The following is a 24,249-nucleotide window of genomic DNA, read 5'->3' as shown; positions in this document are numbered from 1 at the left end:
CAATACTTCTGTTAGTCTTAAAGGTGCTACACAGCAAGTTACTATGTGGCTAGCCAGAGTGTGACTCTACAGTGCTCCTGCTTGTCACATGCTCCAGGACTTTCATTGAAAGTGTCCACGCAGGCTATTTCTGTGGAAAGGTGGTGCATTGTAGATTCACACCATGACTTGTCATGCAGTAACTGGCCATGTAAAGAAGCCTTAAGAATCATTGCAGGTCAATGGGACTTAGGATCCTCAGTCACCTGGCTGCTTTTGAAAATTTTACTCTGTGTTGTCTGATGTATTCTTCAGCGTCTAGCAAATTTGGGCATTTGAGCACTATCACAATACAAATACTGAGTCATCTTCAGCCTGTGCAATATGGCAAAATATGATACCTCAAGATAACTGAGTTAAATCTAAGTTCTTGTTTGCTGTAATCTTATTTATGTGATTGTTTATTGAACCAGACATAACAAAACGAGTAATAAAACTGGCCTCTAACAATTCATAAATATAAAAATGTTCAACAAAACACTCTATTTTCATAGATTCCTCCTCCTTTTCCAGTTTGTTTCGCTATTAAAATATGTAGTCTTTGCTCAGTCAATAGTACTGGGTCTCATATGTAAAGGTTTGGCCTGACCCTGAAAACATTATTCTTCTAATTAACCCTATTCACATAATAAAGTTATGTAACAAGAATAAGGAAGGGTTGAGCCTAAAGCCCAGCACTTCACAAGATCAGGCCCTAACTATCTCACTTTCTGACTGTTCTCTGCAAAAATACTGATGTCTTATACTCCGAAAACTAGATGTATCAAGATGTATGAGAAACACATAGGAAATATTTTACAACCTTAAATAAATCATAATTCAAAACATACCCAATTCCTCTTCTCTTTAGCCCTTTCCAGTAACTTATGCTGCAACAGTTTTCCAATCCCATGTTCAAACTTTTTTACTATGTCCTCAGTTCTTTGATATTCTTCTTGATTTAGGAATGGTTTTACTATAAAAAAGAAAAATGTATATAAATACAGATCCATATCAACTCCCCACCATGCAGACCCTGAAGCTGACAGGCCCCAAGTGAAATTTTTAATATAAATAAATACAGAGGTCTTTGTTGGAAGAAAAATATATTTTAAAAAGGCCAGAGTAAGTTCTAGGAAATTTTAATGTAAAAATACATTTAAAAAAATGTAAGTTAAATAAGACTATCACTCTTCTCAAATAAGAGTGGATACAAAAGGCCCACTATATCAAATAAGAGATTAAATCAAATCAGAGACTGAAAACAGAAATATTTAGGACCTAAGCTGGTAGATACTATGGAGTTCTGTGACTCCGCAGCTCCCATGAAACTCGTTCACTAATTAAACTTGTCTCTACTTTGTTTGTGGGCACAGTACCAGCCTAATACACTGGGTAAGGCCACACAGCTAAGAAACACACAGCAATCACATTATTGCATCAAACATAAGCTACTTGTCTTCACCTTCAAGGCCCTTCATGGTCTAGCCCAGTGGTGGGCAACCTGCGGCCCGCGCGCAGCCCGTCAGGATAATCCGCTGGCCACTTCACACAGCTCCCATTGGCCGGGAACGGCAAACCGCGGCCACTGGGAGCTGCGGGCGGCCGTGCCTGCGGATGGTCAATGTAAACAAACTGTCTTGGGGCCCGCCAACGGATCACCCTGTGTAGCCTGCGGGCCGCAGGTTGCCCACCACTGGTTTAGCCCCAACCAACCTGTCATCTCTATTCACTTTCTAGATAGATACTTACTTCCAATTGGGCACTGATGCCAACCTCCATTGCCCCCTTGTTAAACTTTCAAACAAGCACCTTAATGCTTTCTCCACTGCTGCCCCTCATGCTTGGGAGAAACGCCCTGTAAACATCTGCAAAGTTACCTCATTATCCAGCTTCAAATTCCTCCTTCAAACTCTCCTTTGCCATGATGCCTAAAAAAATTTGATAACAGGTGTGCTGAGACCACTGCCTATCATGCTGACCAATACCGTCTCATTGTTTTCCTGTACTCCTCCATCTGTATTGTATCATCTGTTGGATATTATACTCAGGCTGGAAAGCTCTCTGGGGCAAGGACCATCTTTTTTGTTCATACTCTCTTAGCAGCCATAGGTAGGCTTTATAATTAATCAAATTAGATAACCTCTTTAGGTTCCTGATAGTCTCCTTCTCATCACAAAACCTCCTTGGTTAAAATCTAGGGGCCTTATTCTCCAATGTTTTACATCTTTTGTAGCCATTTACACCTGAGGGAAGTGAGTACAAAGTGGATGTCCAACTCTGCTCTCCTGATTTAGTAGCTCAATACTTCTGGAATACTTTGGGCAAGGCTGCTGCTTTTGTAAGTAAGATCCCTATATTACCCTTGAGATTGCATGACCATTTATATTGGCTAATACTCTTCCAAGTTTACTTGTATGTTCATAAGACATGTTTAATGAAAATATAGCTATAATGGTCGGGTCCAATATATTTTCTGGCATTCTTTTTCAGTTTTGTATAATTTAGTCTGCATTTTATTTTATTTTTTTGGTGCTTTCAAAATTTCAATGTGTGTGTGGAAAGATTCTTATGTCTTCATATAAAACTTTTTATATTTCTGTTTTGTAGGGTTTTCACCCCTACAAAAGGTGTAACACCCTCACTTATATTTTATACAATATATTCCTTTATCTGGTTTGTCATTTGACAAACATAGTGCTCATGCTTCATAGTCTCACGTACAAGTTATTCTAGAGCACAGAACAGTGGTGTATGGTCTGCTGACACTTATCTATTTGTGTGATTAGACTGAATTTTCTACTATGTTCCTAGCAGCAGGGAAAAAAGGTCAATCCTTGTGTGGGAGTAGAAGGCAGGATTTTGGTCTAATGGAGTCTTTCTCCAAACATCTATCCATATGGGTTGCTAAATCATATTTCTCAATCATCATATTTTGGGTATCTTGGAATTTGCACTGGGTAGCATGGGATCTGACAGATTTCCAATGTAATAACTGATCTCTCCTTGGTAATTATCCCTACATCTAAGAAGGTGATTTTTCATTAATGCAGCATGGACAAAGTTTTTCAGAGAAACTAGATGTTCTACACTACACAAGCCTTGGGTATCCCATTTGGCTAACCATGAGCCTGTGCTGTTGTGTGTATGTATATACTTCTTATGGGGTTGCCAAAGTAACTTCTTGTTTACAAAGGCTATGTCTACACTACAGACCTGTGAGTGTGAGGGTAAATAGTTGAACTAACCTCATTAATAATGTTGAGACCTGTCAAGTTACACTGCATATACAGTTCAAGAGCAAAAGTGTGCAAACACTCTGAGAGAGCTTTAATTCATTCAGGTACAGTTTATTTATTAATTTGGAGAGGCAGATTTGATTTCCAAAATTCAGTTTTAGTATGCAATTCTTCTATGTTACAATTTGTCCACAATCACAGCACATCTTTATTTTCTCCCTGTAGTTCAGTTCACTAGAATTAAAGTGGGGTTATTTTTGAGACACAAACAAATGTTTGAGACACTTCAATTTTTTTTTAAACAATATACCCATTAATTTAGCGCTCTGCATCAAAAAGAGTGACATAATAGCCTTAGACTTAAACCTTATGTAGGCCCAGCTACATCACTCAGGGCTGTGAAAAATCATGCCCTACGTGATGTAGTTAAGCTGATCTAACCCCCCGTGTAGACTAAGCTAGGTTGATGGAAGAAATTTTCTGTCGACCTAATATCACCTCTCGATAGGGTAGATTTACCACAGTGACAGGCAAAACCCTTCCTTTGCAGTAGTGTCTACCTACACTACAGTGGTGTAGCTGGATCACTGCAGCTGTAGCATTTGTAGTACAGATATGCCCTCAATTAACCGTAGCAACCGAGGGCTTGTCTTCATTGCAACAGTCAGCTTAGTTAGTATACTCAAGTTACTCCACTCAAGCTACCCTAGCTCAAGTGAAGGTGACCACACAGCAAAACAACATTTGAGCTACATAGAGTGATTTGATTAGTAAAATGATTGCAATAGCAGCTGACGAATTGTAACTTGAGCAGCAGCATTCCCACTGCTTTACAAGCTAGATCATCAGTAGCACTATAACTTCAGCCCACCTTCTGATAGTATGTTTATATTGCAATAAAACACTTGTGGCTGCCCCCAAGTCAGCTGATTCAGGCTGGTGGGGCTATAAAATTGCAGTGTAGAGGTTTAGGCTCGAAGCCCAGGCTCTGGGACGCCGAAGGGGGAAGGTAAGCCTGAATCAGCTAACGGGCTAGCCACAGGTGTTTTATTGCACTGTAGACATACCCTGTGAGTGTCTCTACACTGCATACTAAGCCCAGGCTCTGACTCAGGTTTGATCCCAAGCCCACTTCTATTCACACGCAAATCAATCTGGCTTGGGTCCTAGGACCCTTGCTAGAGAACTACGTCAGGGTCTGAGTCCCGCTGTGACTCAGGTCCAAGCCCTATCATTTTGTAGTGTGGATGTAGCTTAAGCCGCAGACCTGCGTCAGAAAGTCTGCGTAGTGCAGCCTGGATGTATCAGCATGGCTAAAAGACACAGGTCCAGCAATTGTAAAACCAGGGTTACAATGCAGTATGAACACTCAAGCACAAGTTTGGAAACAACGAGTCCACAAGCCTGGGTCCCACAGTCTCGGGTTCACAACGCAATGTAAACATACCCCAACAGGCTGGCAAGCTCAGGCTTAAAGCACTGCTTTAGTTGAGCTAGAAACTTGTGTGTTTATATGGATGGGAGTCAGGTTAGGGACAAAACTCATAGCTTGAGCTAACAATGCAGGAAAGACACACCCATAAGAGGCAAGATCCTGCAACCACAAAGCCAACTGGGATTTTTCCACTGACTTCAGTAGGAGCAGAATTGGATGCAAAGTGTGTTTGGGGATTTGGGCACAGATCCACAAAGATACATGGAGGCCTAAGTCTGAGTTTTAGGCACCACTGCAATCCACAAAACTCTTGTTCAGCTACTATCTAACCTTGCTCAGTTCCTACATTTCTGCTGTAAAAGTTCCCTAGGTGCCTAAGTTTCTGCCTCTGAGCACAGACACTGCTGCCTCACTCTAGACATGCAGATGCTTATCTCCTCCCAAAGCCTCAGTGCAATCTATGAACTGGGGGTGAGAGAGGCTTCAGCCTATCTCATCCGAGGGCCCCAATCCAGTAGGTGTGCTCAGAAGACGCCTACCAGATCAGGTCCCACTCCAAATCCAGCCACCAGAGGAGGTGGTGCCATCACCACCCACCTTACAACTTTTAGCCCACTGGATACAGTGTTCACCTGGGATGAGGGAGTCCCAGGTTCAACAGCCATCTCAGACAGAGAGAGAAAGAGGATTTGAACAAAGACCTCCCAAACTTCTCAGGAGAGTGTTCTAACCACTGGGCTATGGGATATTCTAATATAGGTTTCTCTCAATGTCTCCTATTGAAGCCACAAGTACTCCTGTTCTTTTTCCTATTGAAGTGGTTTCATTTTGGATAAATACTTAGAGTTAGGGAGGTGAGGGGGGAGAGAGAGAGAGAATGAATGACTCTATAGCCATGGTGGTTAGTGCAGCTGCTTGGGTGGTGGGAGACCCAGGGTCCACTCCAACTGCTCTCATTATTTTGCAGCTGTTCTACTGTATATAAATAATGAAAGAGTGAATGGAGCAGGGGAATTGGATTCTGGGTCCCCCCCCGCCTCCAGGCTAGAATGTCATTCTCTTTCTCTCTCTCTCGCCCGATGAATCTAATAATTTATCCAAAGTGGAACAGCTTCAACAGGAGACACTGAAGGAGACCCATATCAGTATATATCATAGCTAAGTGTGGGAGATTCCTGTTCAAATCCTTTCTCTCCATCAAGCAGAGGGAAGCTGAACCACCTGTTTCTCCTACATCCTACTTATTCTCACAAGAAATGGCTTAGACTCTTAAGCCACCTGACTTGAAGAGAAGTGTTCCCAGCCGTGGATTGCAAGCAGAGATTGTTACCTAAGTCCAAGCTGCAGAGAGTCACCTATTTCCTGAGAGGGGAGGGGCATCTCCTATTACCTAGTTTTTGTGGATCCCATTCCAAGGTGTGTCTCTCTCAATTCATTTTATAGAAAACCTAGTCACCTAAGGCAAGTTCTGTGAATTGCACTGTAGTTCCTCTGATTTTTCTTAGGTGTCTAAAAGTTAGGCTTTGCAATGCTTAGTGTCACAGTACTTGATCCCTCTGTGGATCTAGGAATTACGGCATAATGTTTGTTTCTAGCTAGGTAAGGCTGTCAGAGCCCCACCTCCAAGGCAGTTGCTCAAGTAAAGTTTTTCCATTACCGGTGGGTTAGCAGGAGAAATTGCAGTAGTTGCAAAGAAAAATGCAGAAGTCTCAGAATTCTGGGTGCGATTTAAGGAAGGACAGAATTATTTAGAAAGAAACCACATATAGACAGCTCATTCCTATATCTGTGACCTGTTTACTATGCAGTAACTCCTCACTTAACATCATCCTGGGGGATGTTGCTTCATTGCTGATTAATTACAGAATGTGCTCGTTTAAAGTTGCGCAATGCTTCCTTATAATGTTGTTTGGCAGCTGCCTGCTTTGTCCACCACTTGCAGAAAGAGCAGCCCGTTGGAGCTAGCTGGTGGGGACTTGAAATCAGGATGGACCAGCATCCCCCCCAATCAGCTCCCCGCTCCCCTAAGTTCCTTGTGTGGCAGCTGCCCAGCAGGCTAGCAATTGCCGGGCAGTTTAGGTGTCCCTCCCACCACTACTATGTGCTGTTCCTGCCCTCTGCCTTGGAGCTGCTCCTGGGAGCCTCCTGCTTGCTCTGCGGGGGGCAGGGAGAAAAAAGGGGTGCTAATGTTAAAGTGTCCCTCTCCCCCTGCTCCTGTACCTCAACTCCACAGAGCAGGAAGGGGAGAGGGAGAGACAGGACAGGGCTCAGGAGGAGGGAGTTTGCTGGCAGCAGCAGCTGCTGTCTCAACTTGCTGATCTACTTAAAAAGGCAGTGTACTTAGAGTGGGGCCAGAGTACTTAAAGAGGCAATGCACGTCTCTCTCTCTCATACACATGGGGTGTGTGTGCGGCAGTAGCGTAGCTAGTGGGGTGCAGGGGAAGCAGCCGCTTCCCCTCAGCACATTTTCCAAAAGCAGCACCTGCCGGGCCTGCGCTGGGAGCAGCGTGGCTGGAGGAGCCATGGAGGGGGGAGGGGGGCGGCAGGCGCGGCCGGAGGAGCGAGGGGACCAGCTCCTCGGCCATTGCGCCCCACGCTCAGTGTGGCCCCAACATCGCCGCAGCCACCTCCTGCAGCGGCTCAGGGCTCGGTGGCCAAGTGCTCCCCGCCCCTTGCTAATGCACCATGGCCAGCGACTCACGAGCCGGAGCCGGAGCCGGAGCCGGGATCCTCCCACGACGCGGGGCTGGGATCGGCCAGGGACAGGCAGCAAGACGGAAGGTGAGCAGCGGGGGTCCGGTGCCTTGCACTGGGGGGTCCGGGCAAGGGGCTCCCCGGGGCTGGGCCCGCAGGGCAGGGGTGCAGGCTGCACTGTCTGGACGGGGGGCCCTGGCATAGCGCAGGAGCCTGGAGCCGGGACCCTGCGGGCTGGGCGGCGCAGCCTGGCGGGGGACATCTGCAGAGCGGGCTGGGCAGGAGAGACTCTCCCGGGACCGTGGGGGCACGGGGGTATCTGCACCCCCAGGAAGCCCGCAGGAGTCCTGAGCCGGGCCCCAGGGATAATCTGGGGGGGGGGGGAATGGGAGGAGCCGGGGGCGTGGCCAGAGGAGGAGCCAAGGAGGGGTGCCTTTTTTATGTTTGCTCCCCCTACACTTAGAACCTGGCTACGCCACTGGTGTGTGTCTGTCTGTCTGTCTGTCTGTCTCTCTCTCTCTCTCACTCACACACACACACACACACACACACACACACTGTGTGTGTCTCTTTGCCATTCAGGCTGCCTTGTAGAGTGTGAGGCTACATTCACAACGTGTTAACTTTTGAGTGCTCAGCTGAGTGCTAGTTCATCATTTAGCAGTAAGGCATTCCCTGGGAAATATCCTACCCTCTTTCACCCTCTGACTTCACCACCTCAACCAAGCTTCATAATCATCATTGCTGTGTACAGTATTAAATTGTTTGTTTAAAACTTATACTGTGTGTGTGTGTGTGTGTGTGTGTATATATATATATATACACACACACACACACAGACTTTTGTCTGGCGAAAAAAAAATTCCGTGGAACCTAACCCCTCCATTTACATTAATTCTTATCGGGAAATTGGATTCGCTTAACATCGTTTCGCTTAAAGTAGCATTTTTCAGGAACATAACTACAACGTTAAGCGAGGAGTTACTGTATAAGAGTCTGACAGAATAGAGGCCTATGACTTATGCATCAGCCAATTCCATCTGGCATAAAACAGAAGAAGAGCACATTCATATGTCATCTTTTCCTTTGTGATATTTTGTTTACTAGATGGTAAATTCTTTAGGGCAGGAGCCTTGCCAAGTGAGATTTCTCAAAAGACTCAAGCAGACTTTTGGAGCTGTATAAATAACAGTAACAAAAATGTATTACAAATGTGAAAAGTGCCTTGAAATCTTTGTTTATATGGGGATGCTGGACAAACAAAGGCAGCCACAAGCAAACAAACTCCTATTTCCAACAATTTTTTTTACCTCTCTAAAAGAGAAAAGTTTATTAAGTGATTATAACAGCTATACCTGCATTGAGGTATCTCTTTAAAGATTCATCAAGAGTAGGCACTGGCAGTGAAGGAAGAGAATTCTGGTACTGGAAGGTTCTCTCTTCAGAGGATTCAAACACTTGGTTTTCCATGATGTGGATCTGAAGCAAAATAGTAATTATGAAGCCTGAATTAGATAGAACGCTTACATATCCCCACTCCATTTTTATCTATTTTGCTTGGATTTCTGCCTCTTATATTGTAAAACACAGAATTACAGAAATGTAGGGACAGGGGCGGCTCTATGTTTTTTGCCGCCCCAAGCACGGCAGGCAGGCAGCTTTTGGTGGCACGCCTGCGGGCGATCCGCTGGTAACGCAAATTCGGCGGCTTGCCTGCGAGAGTTCCGCCGGTGCCGCACCATCGGCGTCCCCACCGCCGAATTGCCGCCGAAGCCGCGGGACCGGCAGACCTCCCGCAGGCATGCCGCTGAAAGCCGCCTGCCTGCCACCCTCACAGTGACTGGCAGGCCGCCCCCTGCGGCTTGCCGCCCCAGGCACGCGCTTGGTGTGCTGGTGCCTGGAGCCGCCCACGTGTAGGGACCTAGAAGAGGTCATTAAGCCCAGCTCTCTGCACTAAGGAAGGACATATCTAATAGAAAAACGAAACAACACAATGGTAACAGGGCCAGAAAAGTCTCTTGGTGGCACAACACTCAGAATGGGGGAGGGATGCGCAAAACAAAATGGGGAATCTATTACTTAGAGGCTGTTTACAGTTCCTCTGATAACATCTCAGGGGTACTGAATTGTCCAGTGCAGGGGCGGCCAACCTGAGCCTGAGAAGGAGCCAGAATTTACCAATGTACATTGCCAAAGAGCCACAGTAATATGTCAGCAGCTCCCCATCCGCTCCCCCGACTCCAACCTGCAGCAACCCTTGCCCATCGGCAGCCCCACCAATCAGTGCCTCCCGCCTGCTGCGATCAGCTGTTACGCGGTGCACAGGAGGCTCTGCAGGGGCGTGGGGAAGAGTAAGGGCATGGCAGGCTATGGGGAAGGGGTGGAGTGAGGGCAGGGCCTGGGGCAGAGCAGGGGGTTGAGCATTGAACACTCCCCGGCACATTGGAAAGTTAGCATCTATAGCTCCAGCCCCGGAGTCAGTGCCTATGCAAGAAGCCGCATATTAACCTATGAGAGCCGCATGCGGCTCCAGAGCCACATGTTGGCCACCCCGGTCCAGTGGGTGCTCCAGTAATGAAATATGTAAACAGTAAAATTTTAGAGCTAGAAATATATTTTGGGAAAGATGGAAAGCATCTAGCACTTACCCTTTGTGTTCATAATTCATATTAGTCTGTTTACAGTCAGATATTAATTGTTCATTACTGGTTTTTGCAGTTTTACAGTCTAAACACCATCCATAACATTTGATATTTGATTTTTTAAAACCAAGATATTGTTTTTTAAATGTGCACATAACAAATACTGCTTTTCTATAACCTTTGTACTACTGTAATTCCTTTATTATAGTGTTACGTCACACTTAGGCTGGGTCGACACTATCAAATTATGTTGATATAGCTACATCGCTTAGGATTTTCCACACCTGCGTGATGCAGTTATAACAACCTAACTCTAGGTGCAGAGAGCACTATGCCAACAAGAGGGCTTCACCCAGGGACATAGCTACCCACTCTGGGAAGGTGGGGGTGGATTACCTATGTGGATGGGAGTGTCGTCACTAAAGTGAAAACAACGAGAAGTCCGGTGGCACCTTAAAGACTAACGGATTTATTTGGGCATAAGCTTTCGTGGGTAAAAAAAACCACTTCTTCAGATGCATGGAGTGAAAACTACAAATGCAGGCATTCTCATCAGGCTACCCGGATACTTCACTAAAGTACTACAGCCACGCAGCTGCAGCCTTTTAACTGCAGACAAGACCTTAGACTGTGAAACGCATGGGGCTGTGGCCTGCCCCTTGCATTAGTCTGTAAACGCCAGGCACCCCTAAGCACGGAACAAATAAGGAACATACTCAACGGGGCCTCAGCCTAGCCTGGGCACAGGACAGGGGTATGCAGACTGGCAGCGGGGAGGGGACATTAGCCTTACTCAGTTTGTTCCTGGGCCTGTGGCCAGACGAGCGGCCCTGGGGTAGTTAAGCGGGGGCAGCTGTGGGCCAGGTGCTGGGGTTTCTAAGAGCTCTGCCCCAGGGGTTGTTTGGGGCCCGGTCCCCCGGCCGAGGCACACGGCGCTGACGGGTGAGTACGTGCAGGCAGCTCGCTACGCCCCGGCCCTGGCCTTTCGGGCACCCAGGCTCCCTCCCCGGAGCCCATCCCGCGCTGCAGGGACAGCCGTGTCCGAGGGGGTCTGGCCTCGCCCCCCGCAACAGCCGCCAGCTCGGTGCAGCCCTGCCGGCGGGAACAGCGAACGGGGCTCGGGCGCTGCCCGGTTCGCGCTGCAGGCCCCGGGCAAGGGGACTATCCCCCCCCGAGCGGGCCCACCGCCGAGCTCACCTCGCCCCTGCGCGCGCGCCGCCGCCAGCTCCGGCCGCCCCGCAGCCGCACAGTGACGTGGAGCACAGTAGCAGCAAGCGCCGCCGAGGCCTCGCCTTGCTTCAGAGTAGGCGGGGCGGCGGGAGGCCCTGTGCCGCGCCCTGTGCAGGGACTGGAGACACGCTTCCCTGAAACGCCGCCGCTCCCCAAAGCCGCCCTCCGCTAGCCGGCGGGAACGTGTCACAGCCCCAGTCGGCTCCTGGCCCCGCTCAGCCCCCCCAGATGTCCCCCACCCGGGCGCGCGCACACACCCCGGCCCCGCTCACCCCACCAGAACCCCCCCGCACACACACACGCCCCGATCCCGTTCACCCCACGGGAACACCCCTTGCACACATGCCCCATCTCCGCTCACCCTGCAGCTGCGGGGTCCCTCCCCCCCACACACACACATCCCCCGGCATCGCTCACCCCACAGGGACCATGCCCGCACACACACCCTGGTCTGGCTCACACCCCACTGGGACCCCTCCTCACACACGTCCCAGCCCCGCTAACCGCATGGGGACCCCACCCGCACACACACAACCATTCCTGCTTACCCTGCGGTAGGGTGACCAGATGTCCCGATTTTATAGGGACAGTCCCGATTTTTGGTTTTTTTTCTTATATAGGATCCTATTACCCCCACCCCCTGTCCCGATTTTTCACACTTGCTGTCTGGTCACCCTACCCTGCGGGGGGGGTTGTCCCCACACATATGCTCCAGCCCTGCTCACCCACAGGGACCCCGGCCTCGCTCACCCCATGGGGACACCACCACACACATGCCCCAGCCTTGCTCACCCCACGCCCCCCCCCCCACACACACACACACCAGTCTCGCTCACCCCACAGTGTTACCAGATTTGCCTGTTACTTTGGGGTATGCTCATTTATTAGGGTTACTCTTCTGGGGTGGGGGCGGTTCTGTAATTCTATCAATGTACTGCTTGTGTCACTTATATGTTCTCATGCGGAGCTCTACTTCTCCCTTCTGCAAGTTCCCTCCTAATGGAGCTATCCTGCAGGACCTAGGTTCCCTAAGGCTGGGTTCTTCCGCCCCAGAATCAGACGAACACACACATTAACAGAGCACGTCTGAGAGGACCAGGTTAATCAGTACTCCCAAGCTGACTCCTTATATGTCCTTGGTCTCAGCAGGTTCTCCAAGCTGTCACCCTCATATGCCGTGGGCACCGCACCAGAATAGAGTACACCTGAGCAGGCTGGGTCGAGCAACACTTCCAAGCTGCCAACCCCCTATGCCCCAGGTTCAGCACGTTCTTATCCCCATTTTCACGTTACAATTGTTCTGGTAGTAACCCACTTGACGAGCAAACCCCACAGGATTTTTGGGCACTGTAGGGATCTTTAGCTTAGGTACAAGGAGCATTGCTGCAGAGAGAGAGAGAGAAGCAACCAGCTTAACCATGAAAGTTATGTATTGCCAGGTAATAACCATACAAGGGGAGCCAAACAAACAACACGGTTATAATAAATCTAACATACATTTGATTATAAAAGTCAGTTTTACAGAACTATAACTGATCACACAAATCAGGGTCAGAAGGCTATACCTAGAGAGAGAGAGTTGGGTTCTCACCACTCCGTGAAGCTTGAACCAGTTGGGGTTCCCAGGTGGTCGTGATAGCAGAGGGACCAGAATGCTGGAGACAGGCAGAGCCCCCGGTACGCAGTCAGGAGAAGATGAAGTCCCAATGGAACTGATGCAGATTTTAGATCCGTGCATCAGAACACTTACTTGAGCATGGGTAGGGGTTTTTGTAGGGAAACAACAATGGTTCAAGGGAGAACACTAGATTTGTTTTGGGTAAACTGATGGCTCAAGGGAGTATACCAAAATTGTTTTGTTCAGGCTAGACAGTAGGAACTGATCATTCCTGGCTATGGGCGGTGTTCCTTTCAGGGAGCTCACAATGCAATTAGGCAACTTCAGTATTTTGGATACCAATAAAGGATTTATTACTAGAATTGGTCTGATAACTACTGAGCTGGGTGTGTGCAGGCATGGGTTCATTAACATCTGGAGCAGAGATTCCCCCATCATGCAAGTGCTTCCCTGCTTTTCTGGTCCCAGAGTTCAGTGCGGTTCTTGCCTGGGAATCTCTGTTCTCCATTCTGTATGCTCATAGAGATGCCTCCCTGTCCCATCTTCGATGCAAATGAGGCTAGGGGAGTTTCCTTAATTCTGTCAACTTTGTCCTGATGGGTTTAGGTGTGTCTCTCACTGCCTTTTCATTGCTTTTTGTAAGTCTTTCTTCTGATCGGCTTTGGATGAAGCAGAGGCTGGGGGGTGGAGAAGGTCTTTCGTGAGTCAGACAGGCTGGCTACTGTGCCCTGGTTCCCCAAGAACACAGAGCTGGTAGGTAACAAGTTCCCACATTGATGGGGTGCTTGCGCTGAGCAACTATCCCCATCACATCCTTACTCCATGATACCAGGGCTGATCTTCAATCCATTGCAGCCACGTCATCAGTCGTTGGATCAAGCAAAACAGTAGAACCAGACCAATTGCTAGTATAATTTGGAAACCGATGATCACCACAATGGGGTGAAGCATGATATTGAAAAAACCTGTTGCACTGGGGCTCCACCCAAGCAAAGTCTCCCACCAGGAGTGATGGCCTGTGTTTTTAAGTGTAGCTGCTAGCCTAGAGATCTCCTGGTTGTGGTGTTGAATCTCAAGTTTGCTATTCTCCCCCAAAGTTTGGAGCTTCTGTAGCTCAGTTTGTAAAAAGGGATGAGTTAATAGTCCCTTAATGGCAGTGAGACCCAGGCCCAGTGAAAGGGTGGAAAACCTCCTTGTAGAGCTCAGGATAGTCTTACAGTCCATATAGGCAGAGTAAAATTAATATCACAACTAACAATAGTGGTTACATTACAGAAACAGCGATTAACATAAGGTACCCTGGGTTGAATGCAATGTCCATTAATCAATACAATATTACATCTTGTTCTTACTCACACCCACATGCTTTACCAACATAGACAATAACAGACCTCTCTTCCTGAATAACATCGAAGGAACAGTGAGACTTATTCCCAGGTTGTGGGAAGATGCATTCATCATGTTCCTCCAATGCTTGGTCTTCACAGATATAGCCCAAACCTTCTTTTCTTCTACACCCTTTTACATTTACTGTGTTCCACACATTATCTTTCTGCCAGGCCCAAGTGTTAGGATCTCTGGAGTACATTACTGAGTTACCATTAATCTGTAATCCCAGTGGGACTACTGGGTGGATTACTCTAATTTCTTTGCCTGCCACAATTATTAGGACTAACTGCAAGCTTTGCTGGTGGTGATTGTACAAAGTGTTAACTAGTCTCCACCAAGATATGGCTTATCTGTCAGGAAGACCAGAAAACATATAACTTTGGGGCACAGTATACAATGACCAAATTAACTTCTGGAATTGGGAATGGCAAAATTGCCTGTCTAGATTACATTTATACTGAACAAATCAAGTACAAATCAAGACCAGCAATAAAGAACTGGTTACTCAAGTTGTTTAACACATTATCAACCACATACAAAGTACCCAAGATCTGGTGATGAGCACGTGTTATGGCACTTCTGAAGCTGGGAAAGAATGCAATTGAGTTAAAGAACTTCAGACCTATATCATGACTATGTCATTTCTACGAACTATATGCGTGTCTCATCCTTAACCACCTATCACCACTCGTTGAAAAGCACTCAAATCCCAGAGCAAGCTGGTTTCCAGCCAGGCAAGTAATTCAGCAGTCATGTGCTGAATATCACTCAATACACCGAGGATGGCTTTGAAGTAAAAAATTGAAATTGAAATTAATGGAGATATCCCATCTCCTAGAACTGGAAGGGACCTTGAAAGGTCATCGAGTCCAGCCCCCTGCCTTCACTAGCAGGACCAAGTACTGATTTTGCCCCAGATCCCCAAGTGGCCCCCTCAAGGATTGAACTCACAACCCTGGGTAGTATGGTAACAAGGTACTGTGTTTGTCGACCTATCAGCAGCATATGACATAATGAATCATCTAAGTCTCCTCACTAAATTATACAACATGATGAAAGATCACTACCTCATACGATTGATACAATCTCTACTAGAGAACCAACATTTTTACATTGAACTATACAGGAAGCAGAGCTGCTGGCGGCCACAGAAAAATGGCCTACCACAAGTGAGTGTATTCTCACCAATATTCTTCATCATCTACATGAATGATCAACCAATCCATCTTCGCACAAGAAGTTTTATCTATGCTGATGACCTGTGCGTCACTGCTCAAGCCAAGAATTTTGCACAGATCAATGCAATGCTAACATTGGTGGTGTCTGGGCTTTCTAGTTATTACACTACGAGCCAATTGCACACCAACTCAGCCAAAACACAAGTGAATCTATTCCAGAGGTGAGCAAACTACGGCCTGCGGGACCATCCTGCCCGGCTCCTGGCCTTGGAGGCTAGCCCCCAGCCCCTCCCCTGCTGTCTCCCCTCCCCTGCAGCCTCAGCTCGCTCGCTCTGTTGCCAGCGCAATGCTCTGGGCAGTGGGCAGGGGTGAAAGTAACTTACCGGTACACCGGAGTCCTGAGGGGGGGCGTGGCCTCAACCGGAAGAGGAAGGGCCTTTCAAGATTTAAAGGCCCTGGGGCTCTGGCTGTGGCTGGGAGCCCCAGGGCCTTTAAATCACCCGGGAGCTTCCAGCTGCAGAGGCAGCTGGGGGCTCAGGGGCGAATTAAAGGGCTCGGGGCTCCGGCCGCCATGGAGCTCCGGGCCCTTTAAATCACTGTGGGAGCCTGGCTGCTGGAGCTCTGGTGGGGATTTAAAGGGCCTGGGGCTCCCCGCAGTGGCAGGAGCTCCGGGACCGTTAAATCTCTGTGGGAGCCCGGCTGCCGGAGCTCCAGCGGCACTTTAAAGGCCTGGGGCTCCCTGGAGCGGCTGGAGCCCTGGGCCCTTTAAATCACCGCCGCGGAAGCCGGTCCAGTCCGGCACGGCGTTCTGGCTCTTGGATCCTGACGAAGGCCTCTGGGCACTACCACGATATGAATAATAAAAATAATAGCAGGTTGGTCATCACAATACTAAGTAATGGTCATTTTAATTGTATGCACGCTGCACTGATTTATAGCATACAGGATTTCCAATGTTCCTGTCCACTCTAGATAGATAAGACTTTGCAAATTTTAGAGAGTAAAGCAAATGTTTGTATAAACAATAACAAACATTAGCATGTACATTAATATGTCCCTATACATACAACTTATGTATCTTATAGGATGTAATACTGTAGTGCCACACGCTTTCAGAAAATGTCAGATATAGTATGGGACAAGGCAGAAGGGAGGATTCCGCAGATATGATTTACTGAATTTATCTTAGTTTTCCTGGAAACACACACAATTATTAAATAACCCTTAATTTAGGTTCACTTTTCCAGTGATTTTATTTCAGGAAAGCGTCCCACCAAAATCCCACAATATAGGTTCTAAAGGATACACTTTGATCTCAGATGTAGCAACCTGCATGGAACTTGGAGGGAGGAGCACAGGTTGCAGAGGGAAGAGTTTGGGTGAGGCACCAGGATGTTGATCCATATACACATGGCTTGAATGCTAGCTGTAGTTGCTCTACCTTATACCTCTTTAAATAGTTCTCTTAATAAAGAGCCAGTTTAGTTTTACAAGCACAGTCTTCTAAGTTATCACACAACATGTGGTGCAAGAAACATGGTGGTTGCAGTCAGTCTCGTAAGACCCACAATAAGGCAAAGAATGTGATTAAAAGGAATACAAAGCACCATCTAGAAAGAGAGCAAGGCAGGGGGCATAAAGGGACTCAGACCACTGGGAAATTTGGATTTACAGACAAAATACCTTGCACAAGCACTGAAGCAAAAATGGATTCTGTATATAGAGCTGACTATGGGGGATAAAGATAAAACAATGAAGTTAAAGCTTGTTTACTATCTCATTGGGGGAAAAGAATAGAACTGAGTGAGACACTATTGCCAGGAACAATGCCCAAAACACTGGAACAGCTAATCAAGGTGTCTGAGGAATACTGTGACCCTAGACAGAATGAGACTGTAGAGAGATACTGGGTTTATTTTTTAATCTGAAACCAAGAAACAGAATAGGGAATAGATACTTATATTATACATCTGGCATCTAAATGTAACTTTGGAGACATAAATGACTCACTAATTAGAGACAGAATAGTTTATAAAGCATGTGATTCCAGCTAACAAGGGAGATCATTGAAAGAAACAGATCTAACCCTAGAGAAATGCCTCCAAATAGCAAGGGCAGCTGAACTATCCAGGGAAAGAATCAAAACAATGAGTAACGTTAGTGCAGAACAAGTACACAGTTTCAAGCTAAAGGAACCCAGGAAGCAGGACAGACACAGACTGACTGAGAATGCAGGCACCATGGCTCGGTGTGTAAACCTTTCCGCCTACCAAGAGTCAGAAAGAAAAATGCCCACCTATGGGCAACTGTGCAAGAGCTATAGGAAATAAAACCACTTTATGTCTTAATGCCACTGGTACATCAATAAGAAAAAAATACGTAGCGCATACAGTGATTGAGGATGGGATGTAGAGATTTCCAATGAACAGGAGGATGTCTGCAGTGTGACTTTAGCAGAAGACGACTTCCTGCCATTCAACTGCCATATTTATAGCTGTGTTGTTGGATCAGTGACTAGTTCAATTCCATCTGACTTGCAGAGCCAGCTTCAATGTAATCTCAGCTACACTAATACAGATCAAGATTGGACTACAGAAATGTGTCCAAGTACTGGTGAGGTACAATAAAACCATTCTGAGGATTAGTGGGCAAATGCAGGCTGTGTTGATAAGAAACCCAGGAAACAAGAGATGTTATCTCTGGGAATTTATAAATGCTGACATACAGGAGTATTATCCACTGCTATGCACCATGGTAGTGCAAGACCACAATATCCTCAACCTAAGAGAGGAGGGAGAACAGTCACCATGGTCCCTGTCTAGCAGAGTATAAGGCCATATTTCAAGAAAATGGATGCCTAGAGGCCAAGTTGAAGTTAGAAATAGACCCCTGCATGTGCAGCCCTGAGACTACAGACACATAGAGAGCCATTAGCCCTAGTGGAGCCATTGAAGAAGGAACTGGCAAGCTGCAAATTAGAAGCATCATTACATCTGCTGAAACTAGCACACAGTGGATCAGTAGCATCGAAATGGTAAGAAAACTGGTAAACATTTCTGCATTGATCTACTTAACCAAGCTTGGGAAAGGAGTTACTACCCATTACCAATGATTGAAGACTTTCTACCAATCAATCCAGGGCAAAAGTGTCCAGTGTTTGTGACATCAAGAATGAGTTTTGGCATATTGAGTTAGATGAGCCGTAAAGCCATTTGACAACCTTTGCCACGCTTTTTGGCAGATATTGCTGGGTGTTAATACCTATGGGCATCATACCAGCCTCAGTGGTGTTCCAGTGTAAACTAAACTGGGCACTAGAGGAAATAGAAATGATAAGGAAGAGGCAGTCCACAACCATGATACCAAACTGAAGCAACTGCTAAACAAGTGCCAGGACTGGAATATTAGGCTGAATGCTGACAAACTGAAGCTAAGGAGAACTGAGGTCACCTGCATCAGACATCTGTTTACCCCTGAGGGGCTCTGGCCAGATACCAAGAAATTGAGAGTAATTAAAAAAGATGCCCTGATCAAAGGATCTGAAGGAAGTCCAGTGATTTATAGGGATGGCCAACTATCCTTTCAGATTCTTCACACACCTAGTAGAAGATTGTGAACTCTTGAGACAGTTATTACTCAATGATTCAGCATGGGAATGGTCACAGACCCAAGAAATGGCATTTGAAAGAGTAACAAAAATCATAAGTGGGGCACGGGTCCTAAAGTACTACAACCCTGTGACACAGAACTACAGTGTGATGCCTCAGAAGGAGGCCTAGGAGCAGCAGTGATGCAAAGCCATTTGCTAGTAGAACCTTGACAGGCACCGAAAGGGGAAATACTTAGCTAGAAAAGGAGCTACTGACTATGCTCTTTCGAATGGAACGATTCCATCAGTTTATCTCTGGGTGCAGGGTGGATGTGCAGTCTGATCACAAGCCATTAGAAAGCATCATGAACAAGCCACTGCTGTGTGCACCCAACTAACTACAAAGCATGCTGTTATACAAGACCGATGGCTCTGCAGAACAAGAGAGAATCTCTCAACCTGCTTCAAAGCCTTCATGTCTCTGATAGGAGGTGCCAGGCAGTCCAACAAAACACTGAACAAGATGGGACACAACAGGCAGTAAAATGATTCATACTCCAGAGTTGACCAGACTGCTACGAGCAAATGCCACAGGAGGTTACACCCTACCACCACATGAGGGATGAGCTCTATGTGCAAGATGGAATTTTGTTTAAAGTGGACTGAGCAGTAATCCCCCAGATTTAAGAGATGACATCATGTAACAGATGATGACATGCTTCACACCTAGATATAGAGGCACTTCTGAGATGAGCCAGTGAGTATATCTACTGGCCAAGCATGAATGCCCAATTGACAGTGTACATGGAACAGTGTGAGATATGCAAAGATTAGAGTGATCAACAACAAAAGACTCAAGAGACTTTACAGCACCATGAAATTGACACCCAACCTTGAGAGAAAGTCAGAACAGACCTGTTCACTGTCAATAACAGGAACTACAAGGTCACAGTAGATTACTACTCCAATTTCTGGGAGGTAGACTATCTGGAGGACACTGTGATCAGGAAACTGAACGGTCATTTTGCAAGGTCTAGCATACCTGGCACGTTATGCTCAGACAATGGGCCACAGTATATTGCAGCAAAATTCAAATGATCCAGCACCAAATGGGAATTAGAATACAGGACATTTTCCCCTAAAGAAGCTAGCAGGTAACAGGGATTAGGATGTGGAATGAGGAAAATAGAGCAGGAAAGGAATCATGGAGGCAAGGGATACTGTGATGAGAATGAAGTTTCATGTTGTGCCCTTCATATCGGAGAATAGCGCCTCTTATATTAGAGGCCTGTGACCCACACCGCAGCACTTGAAAGGTGGAGGTAGGGACCAATGTGCTTTAAATGGTGAAGGGAAGTCCTACTTGCTTATAATCTGAGAACTGATCATCGGGCAGTTTTTGAATGTACTAGAAGGATGTTACTCAAAATCAAAGGATTTATACTGTAAGTCTTCAGCCTTATTGGTCTCTCTCAGACAATCCAAATTTACTGAAGTTTTCTTCAGTTTTTCAAAGATGTTATTCATGTGGGGTGGAGGTGAAGAGCATGGGACTATACCACCCAAGAAGTAGGTGCTGCAAAAGCAACAATGTGGGCAGGTAGAGTGGGGTAACCAGACAAAGAAATAAAGAAGGAAACAACATTGCCTCACAGCTATCCTTATTAATTACCGAAACTATGCCTAACGGCCCCAATATTACCCTCTCCTTTAGGGTTTCACAAAGTGGGCAAGGACTGAATTTAGGAAAGGCTTAAAATCAGTGGGTTGACAAGGTTTGGAATAAGACAGTGAGTAAGTGAACAAGGGTTGTCTGGAATTACCAGTGGAAAAATAAGATAGAGCAGGCCAAGTAGGAAACACTAAAGGGTAAAGTACTGTATGTTGGGACAGTCAGGCATGGTTTATCAAACTATAATAGGATTAAGCGGTGCAGTGTTGCTTCCTAGTCCAGTCCTCCGTTTGTATATTATTTACTCAGATTGTAAGGCCCTCATGCAGGAACCTGTTTTAGTAGCATGCTTTGGGGCATTGTTTGAACAAATAAAGAAATGAATGAATAAATAAATAAATACCAAAGAACACTAATAAGCTTAAAATCCTCCTCCCCATTTTTTAATTTAAAAATCAGATTGTATGTTGGCTCCCAGAGTACATGCCCCAAATCTGTCCAGTGCTTCTGTTTATTTCTAGTGACGCCAAGATGCTGGCTGGTAATTTCTCAGCTTTCTTTGTTTGTAATAAAGTTTTTGCATCCAACGCCTAGAATTTTTCATAGGCATTTATTTTCAAAGGCATTTAGTTTTCTAATCTAACATTTGATAAAATCTCCATTAAGATTATGCTTAGCACTATGATTACGACTGAGTTGAAAATTCTCAGTTTTATTTAGTACTGTATATCTGTGATTTCCATATGTTGAGGATCTTAGCAAATGCAGTGAATGCCTTACCTACCCTTGATGTTACTTCTTTCTTGATGTCTCCACTGACTAGTATGATGCTGCTCAGGTAAGTGAACTGTTCTGCTTTCTTGATATTTTTGCCTTTTAGAATCATAGAAATATAGAGCTGAAAGGGACCTCAAGAGTCATCTATGCCAGCCCCTCTGACTAGGAACACCTAGACCATCTTGGGTAAATATTTGTTTATTCTAGTCTTAACAATGATGGGGATTCCATAATCTCCCTTGGAAGTTTACCCTTATAGTTCGAATGTTTTCCTAATATCTAAACTAAATCTCCCTTGCCAGGGACGCAGGAGCGCCGCCAGCTTTTCCGCCACCCTAGGCGGCAGAAGGTCCCGCCCCAAAATGCCGCCCCCCCCACAGAGGCAGCGGAAGGTCCCATCACCGAAATACCGCCATGGTCGCCACCCCTCAAATCGCAGCGCCCTAGGCGACCGCCTAGGTTGCCTCATGGGTTGCACCGGCCCTGCTGGGATGGTGAGTTATATGGGCCCGTGGTGCCCGGGCTCCAACAATATTCTGGGCCTGGGGGCCCGGCTCCACCAATGTTCAGGGCCGAGCCTCTCTCCCGGACTCGCCTGCCGCCCCTGCACGTGTCTCCTGAGCGTCCCTGCCTGCACCCTGGGCAGCGGGCGGCTGTCCCCTGCAGCTTCATGCTGCACTCTGCTCCGATGGCTCCCAGCATCAACTGCCGCCACAGGGTCCTAGTGCCCCTCATCCACTAATGCCAGGGAAGGCTGACCCAGGCTGCCCTTCTGCCTCAGATGGACGGACTCTTCCCTTTTCCGGCAGGACCCTCCACCAACGCAGGGGGTCCCCCCACCCGCAGTCACCGCTCTGCCCCATGCTGGGCAGATTAAGCCAATTTCTTCTTGTCCTACCTTCAGTGGACATGAAGAACAATTGATCACCATCCTCTTTATAACAGCCCTTAACATATCTGAAGACTGCTATTAAGTCTCCTCTTAGTCTTCTTTTCTCAAGACTAAATGTCACAGTTTCAGGGCTATGGCACCTGTATTCTCCCTCTGTAGTCCATGAAGGGCACCCACTTTTAAGTTTCTGGCTCTTGGTCATCAGCTCTTTATGGCAGAGACCTGCGTCTCCACTCCCTCCTGACCAATGTATTTCCAGGCTGCACAGATCCCTGCCTACACTGTGATACTCCCAGATTACCTAAACAGGTTAGCGCCTGCACTTTGCTTTCTCTCTGAAGGCTATGAACTGTGTAACTGCCCATGGTTACAAGTTACTATATGGCTCTTTCTAAGCAAGCACGTTTATTCTTAAAGTGAAAGCATTATAGAGAAAGCATATGAAAAACAACAGAAGACCTACACCCACACTAAAAAAGCTTACCAGAAGTCACCCCCAACTACAACCTGGGGTGTCTGATGGGTGTCAGTCCTTCAAAACACACAATAAGGTTTTCCCAGTGGTTAACTGTCTCATATTCAGAACAGAGGCTAGGCAGATCAACCTATTTCTTTATGCATCTTGGGATTGTCAGTTTCCGGGAACAGATGCAGACAATCACCCTCTCCTCCTCTAGCTTCAAAAGGCTGGGTTTTTGCATAACTGCAGGTGGGCAATTTATATTAACCACTCCCTGAGTATTCCCCAGCAAATACACTTTACATTTATTGTCCCAAAAGCCAAAAAAGTGCGGCACTTTTTCAATATAGCCCTTTGAACTCCCAGGCCTCACATCCGTCACATCTCCGCCCAGAGAGGTTACATACAATCCTGACCCGCAATTGTGATAAATAAGAGGTGCGGGGGTGGGGGGGAGCTCCCTTTTATGGACACCCAGCCAGCGAGTTAGATATAAAGTCCCTCTTGGTGGCTGTTCTCTGCTTGTTTTACCTGAAAGGGTTAAAAAAGTCTCCGAGCCTAGGTAAAAGAAAAGGAGTGGGCACCTGACCAAAAGAGCCAATGGGACAGCTAGAACTTTTTAAAATTGAAAACAAGATTCCCCTTTGTCTGTGTGTTGTTCTCCAGGAAAGAGGGGAACAGGGAGCAGTTATGCTGTGAGAAGCTGAAGGCCAGATATGAAAATCATCAGATCATATCTAGAACTACTTATTTAACAACCCAGATATGTAAGTAGATCAGAAATGTTTAGAAAGATGTGATTTAGATTTATTTCTGTTTATTTCTTATTGGCTTGTAGATTCCTCTGTGCTAACTCCAAATGCCTTTTGTTTTGCTTGTAACCTTTAAGCTGGACCTCAAGAAGGTTATTTTTGATGTTTAGTTTTTTTAAGTGGGCTAACTGTATGGAGGGCCAGGTAGGGAAGGCTGTGCCTCCCCAAACAGCCTGGCCCCCGCCCCCATCTGCCCCCTCCCACTTCCCGCCCCCTGACTGCCCCCCTCAGATCTCACGACCCATCCAATACCCCCCGCTCCTTGTTCCCTGACCACCCCCTCCGAGAACCCCTGCCCCCTATCCAACCCCCCTGTCCCCTGACCGCCCTGACCCCTATCCATACTCCCGCCTGCTGACAGCCCCCCCAGGACTCCCACCGCTTTTCCAACCGCCCTCTGCTCCTCATCCCCTGAGCACCCTCTCCTGGGACCCCCCCCACCCCTAACTGCACCCCGGGATCCCACCCTCTTATCTAGCCCCCCCCTGCTCCCTGTCCCCTGACAGGCCCCCCAGGACTCCCACTCCCAACCCTCCCTGTTCCCCATCCCCTGACTGCCCCCCCAGAACCTCTGCCCCATCCAACCACCCCCTCCTTCCTGACT

At 46.9% G+C, this 24,249-nt stretch overlaps 1 protein-coding gene and 1 long non-coding RNA gene across 3 annotated transcripts in view; one reads left to right on the top strand and one right to left on the bottom strand.

Moving 5' to 3' along the window:
- Positions 1-24,249, bottom strand: part of CROT (carnitine O-octanoyltransferase) — a 109,253-nt gene that overhangs the window by 21,599 nt on the left and 63,405 nt on the right. Inside the window, exons 1-3 of one of the 2 annotated variants that reach the window (XM_065586923.1) lie at positions 11,226-11,384; positions 8,742-8,865; positions 870-994 (exon numbers count right to left, since the gene is read on the bottom strand). In XM_065586923.1, the coding sequence (XP_065442995.1) occupies positions 870-994; positions 8,742-8,856 (240 nt within the window). In that variant the 5' untranslated portion in view covers positions 8,857-8,865; positions 11,226-11,384. Of the gene's footprint in view, positions 1-869; positions 995-8,741; positions 8,866-11,225; positions 11,385-24,249 lie in introns of those variants that run through there. The other variant, XM_065586922.1, reaches the window with a different exon arrangement.
- LOC135981290 (uncharacterized) lies at positions 16,245-23,764 on the top strand. Its single transcript, XR_010598251.1, has 3 exons — positions 16,245-21,667; positions 21,784-21,975; positions 23,500-23,764. It is a non-coding gene; the product is annotated as an uncharacterized LOC135981290 (long non-coding RNA).

This window comes from Chrysemys picta, chromosome 2 (assembly GCF_011386835.1).
Source record: "Chrysemys picta bellii isolate R12L10 chromosome 2, ASM1138683v2, whole genome shotgun sequence".
NCBI classification, from domain to species: Eukaryota; Metazoa; Chordata; order Testudines; family Emydidae; genus Chrysemys; species Chrysemys picta.
The sequence above is the reverse complement of the archived record's forward strand: the minus strand, read 5'-3'. Positions and strand labels throughout refer to the sequence as shown.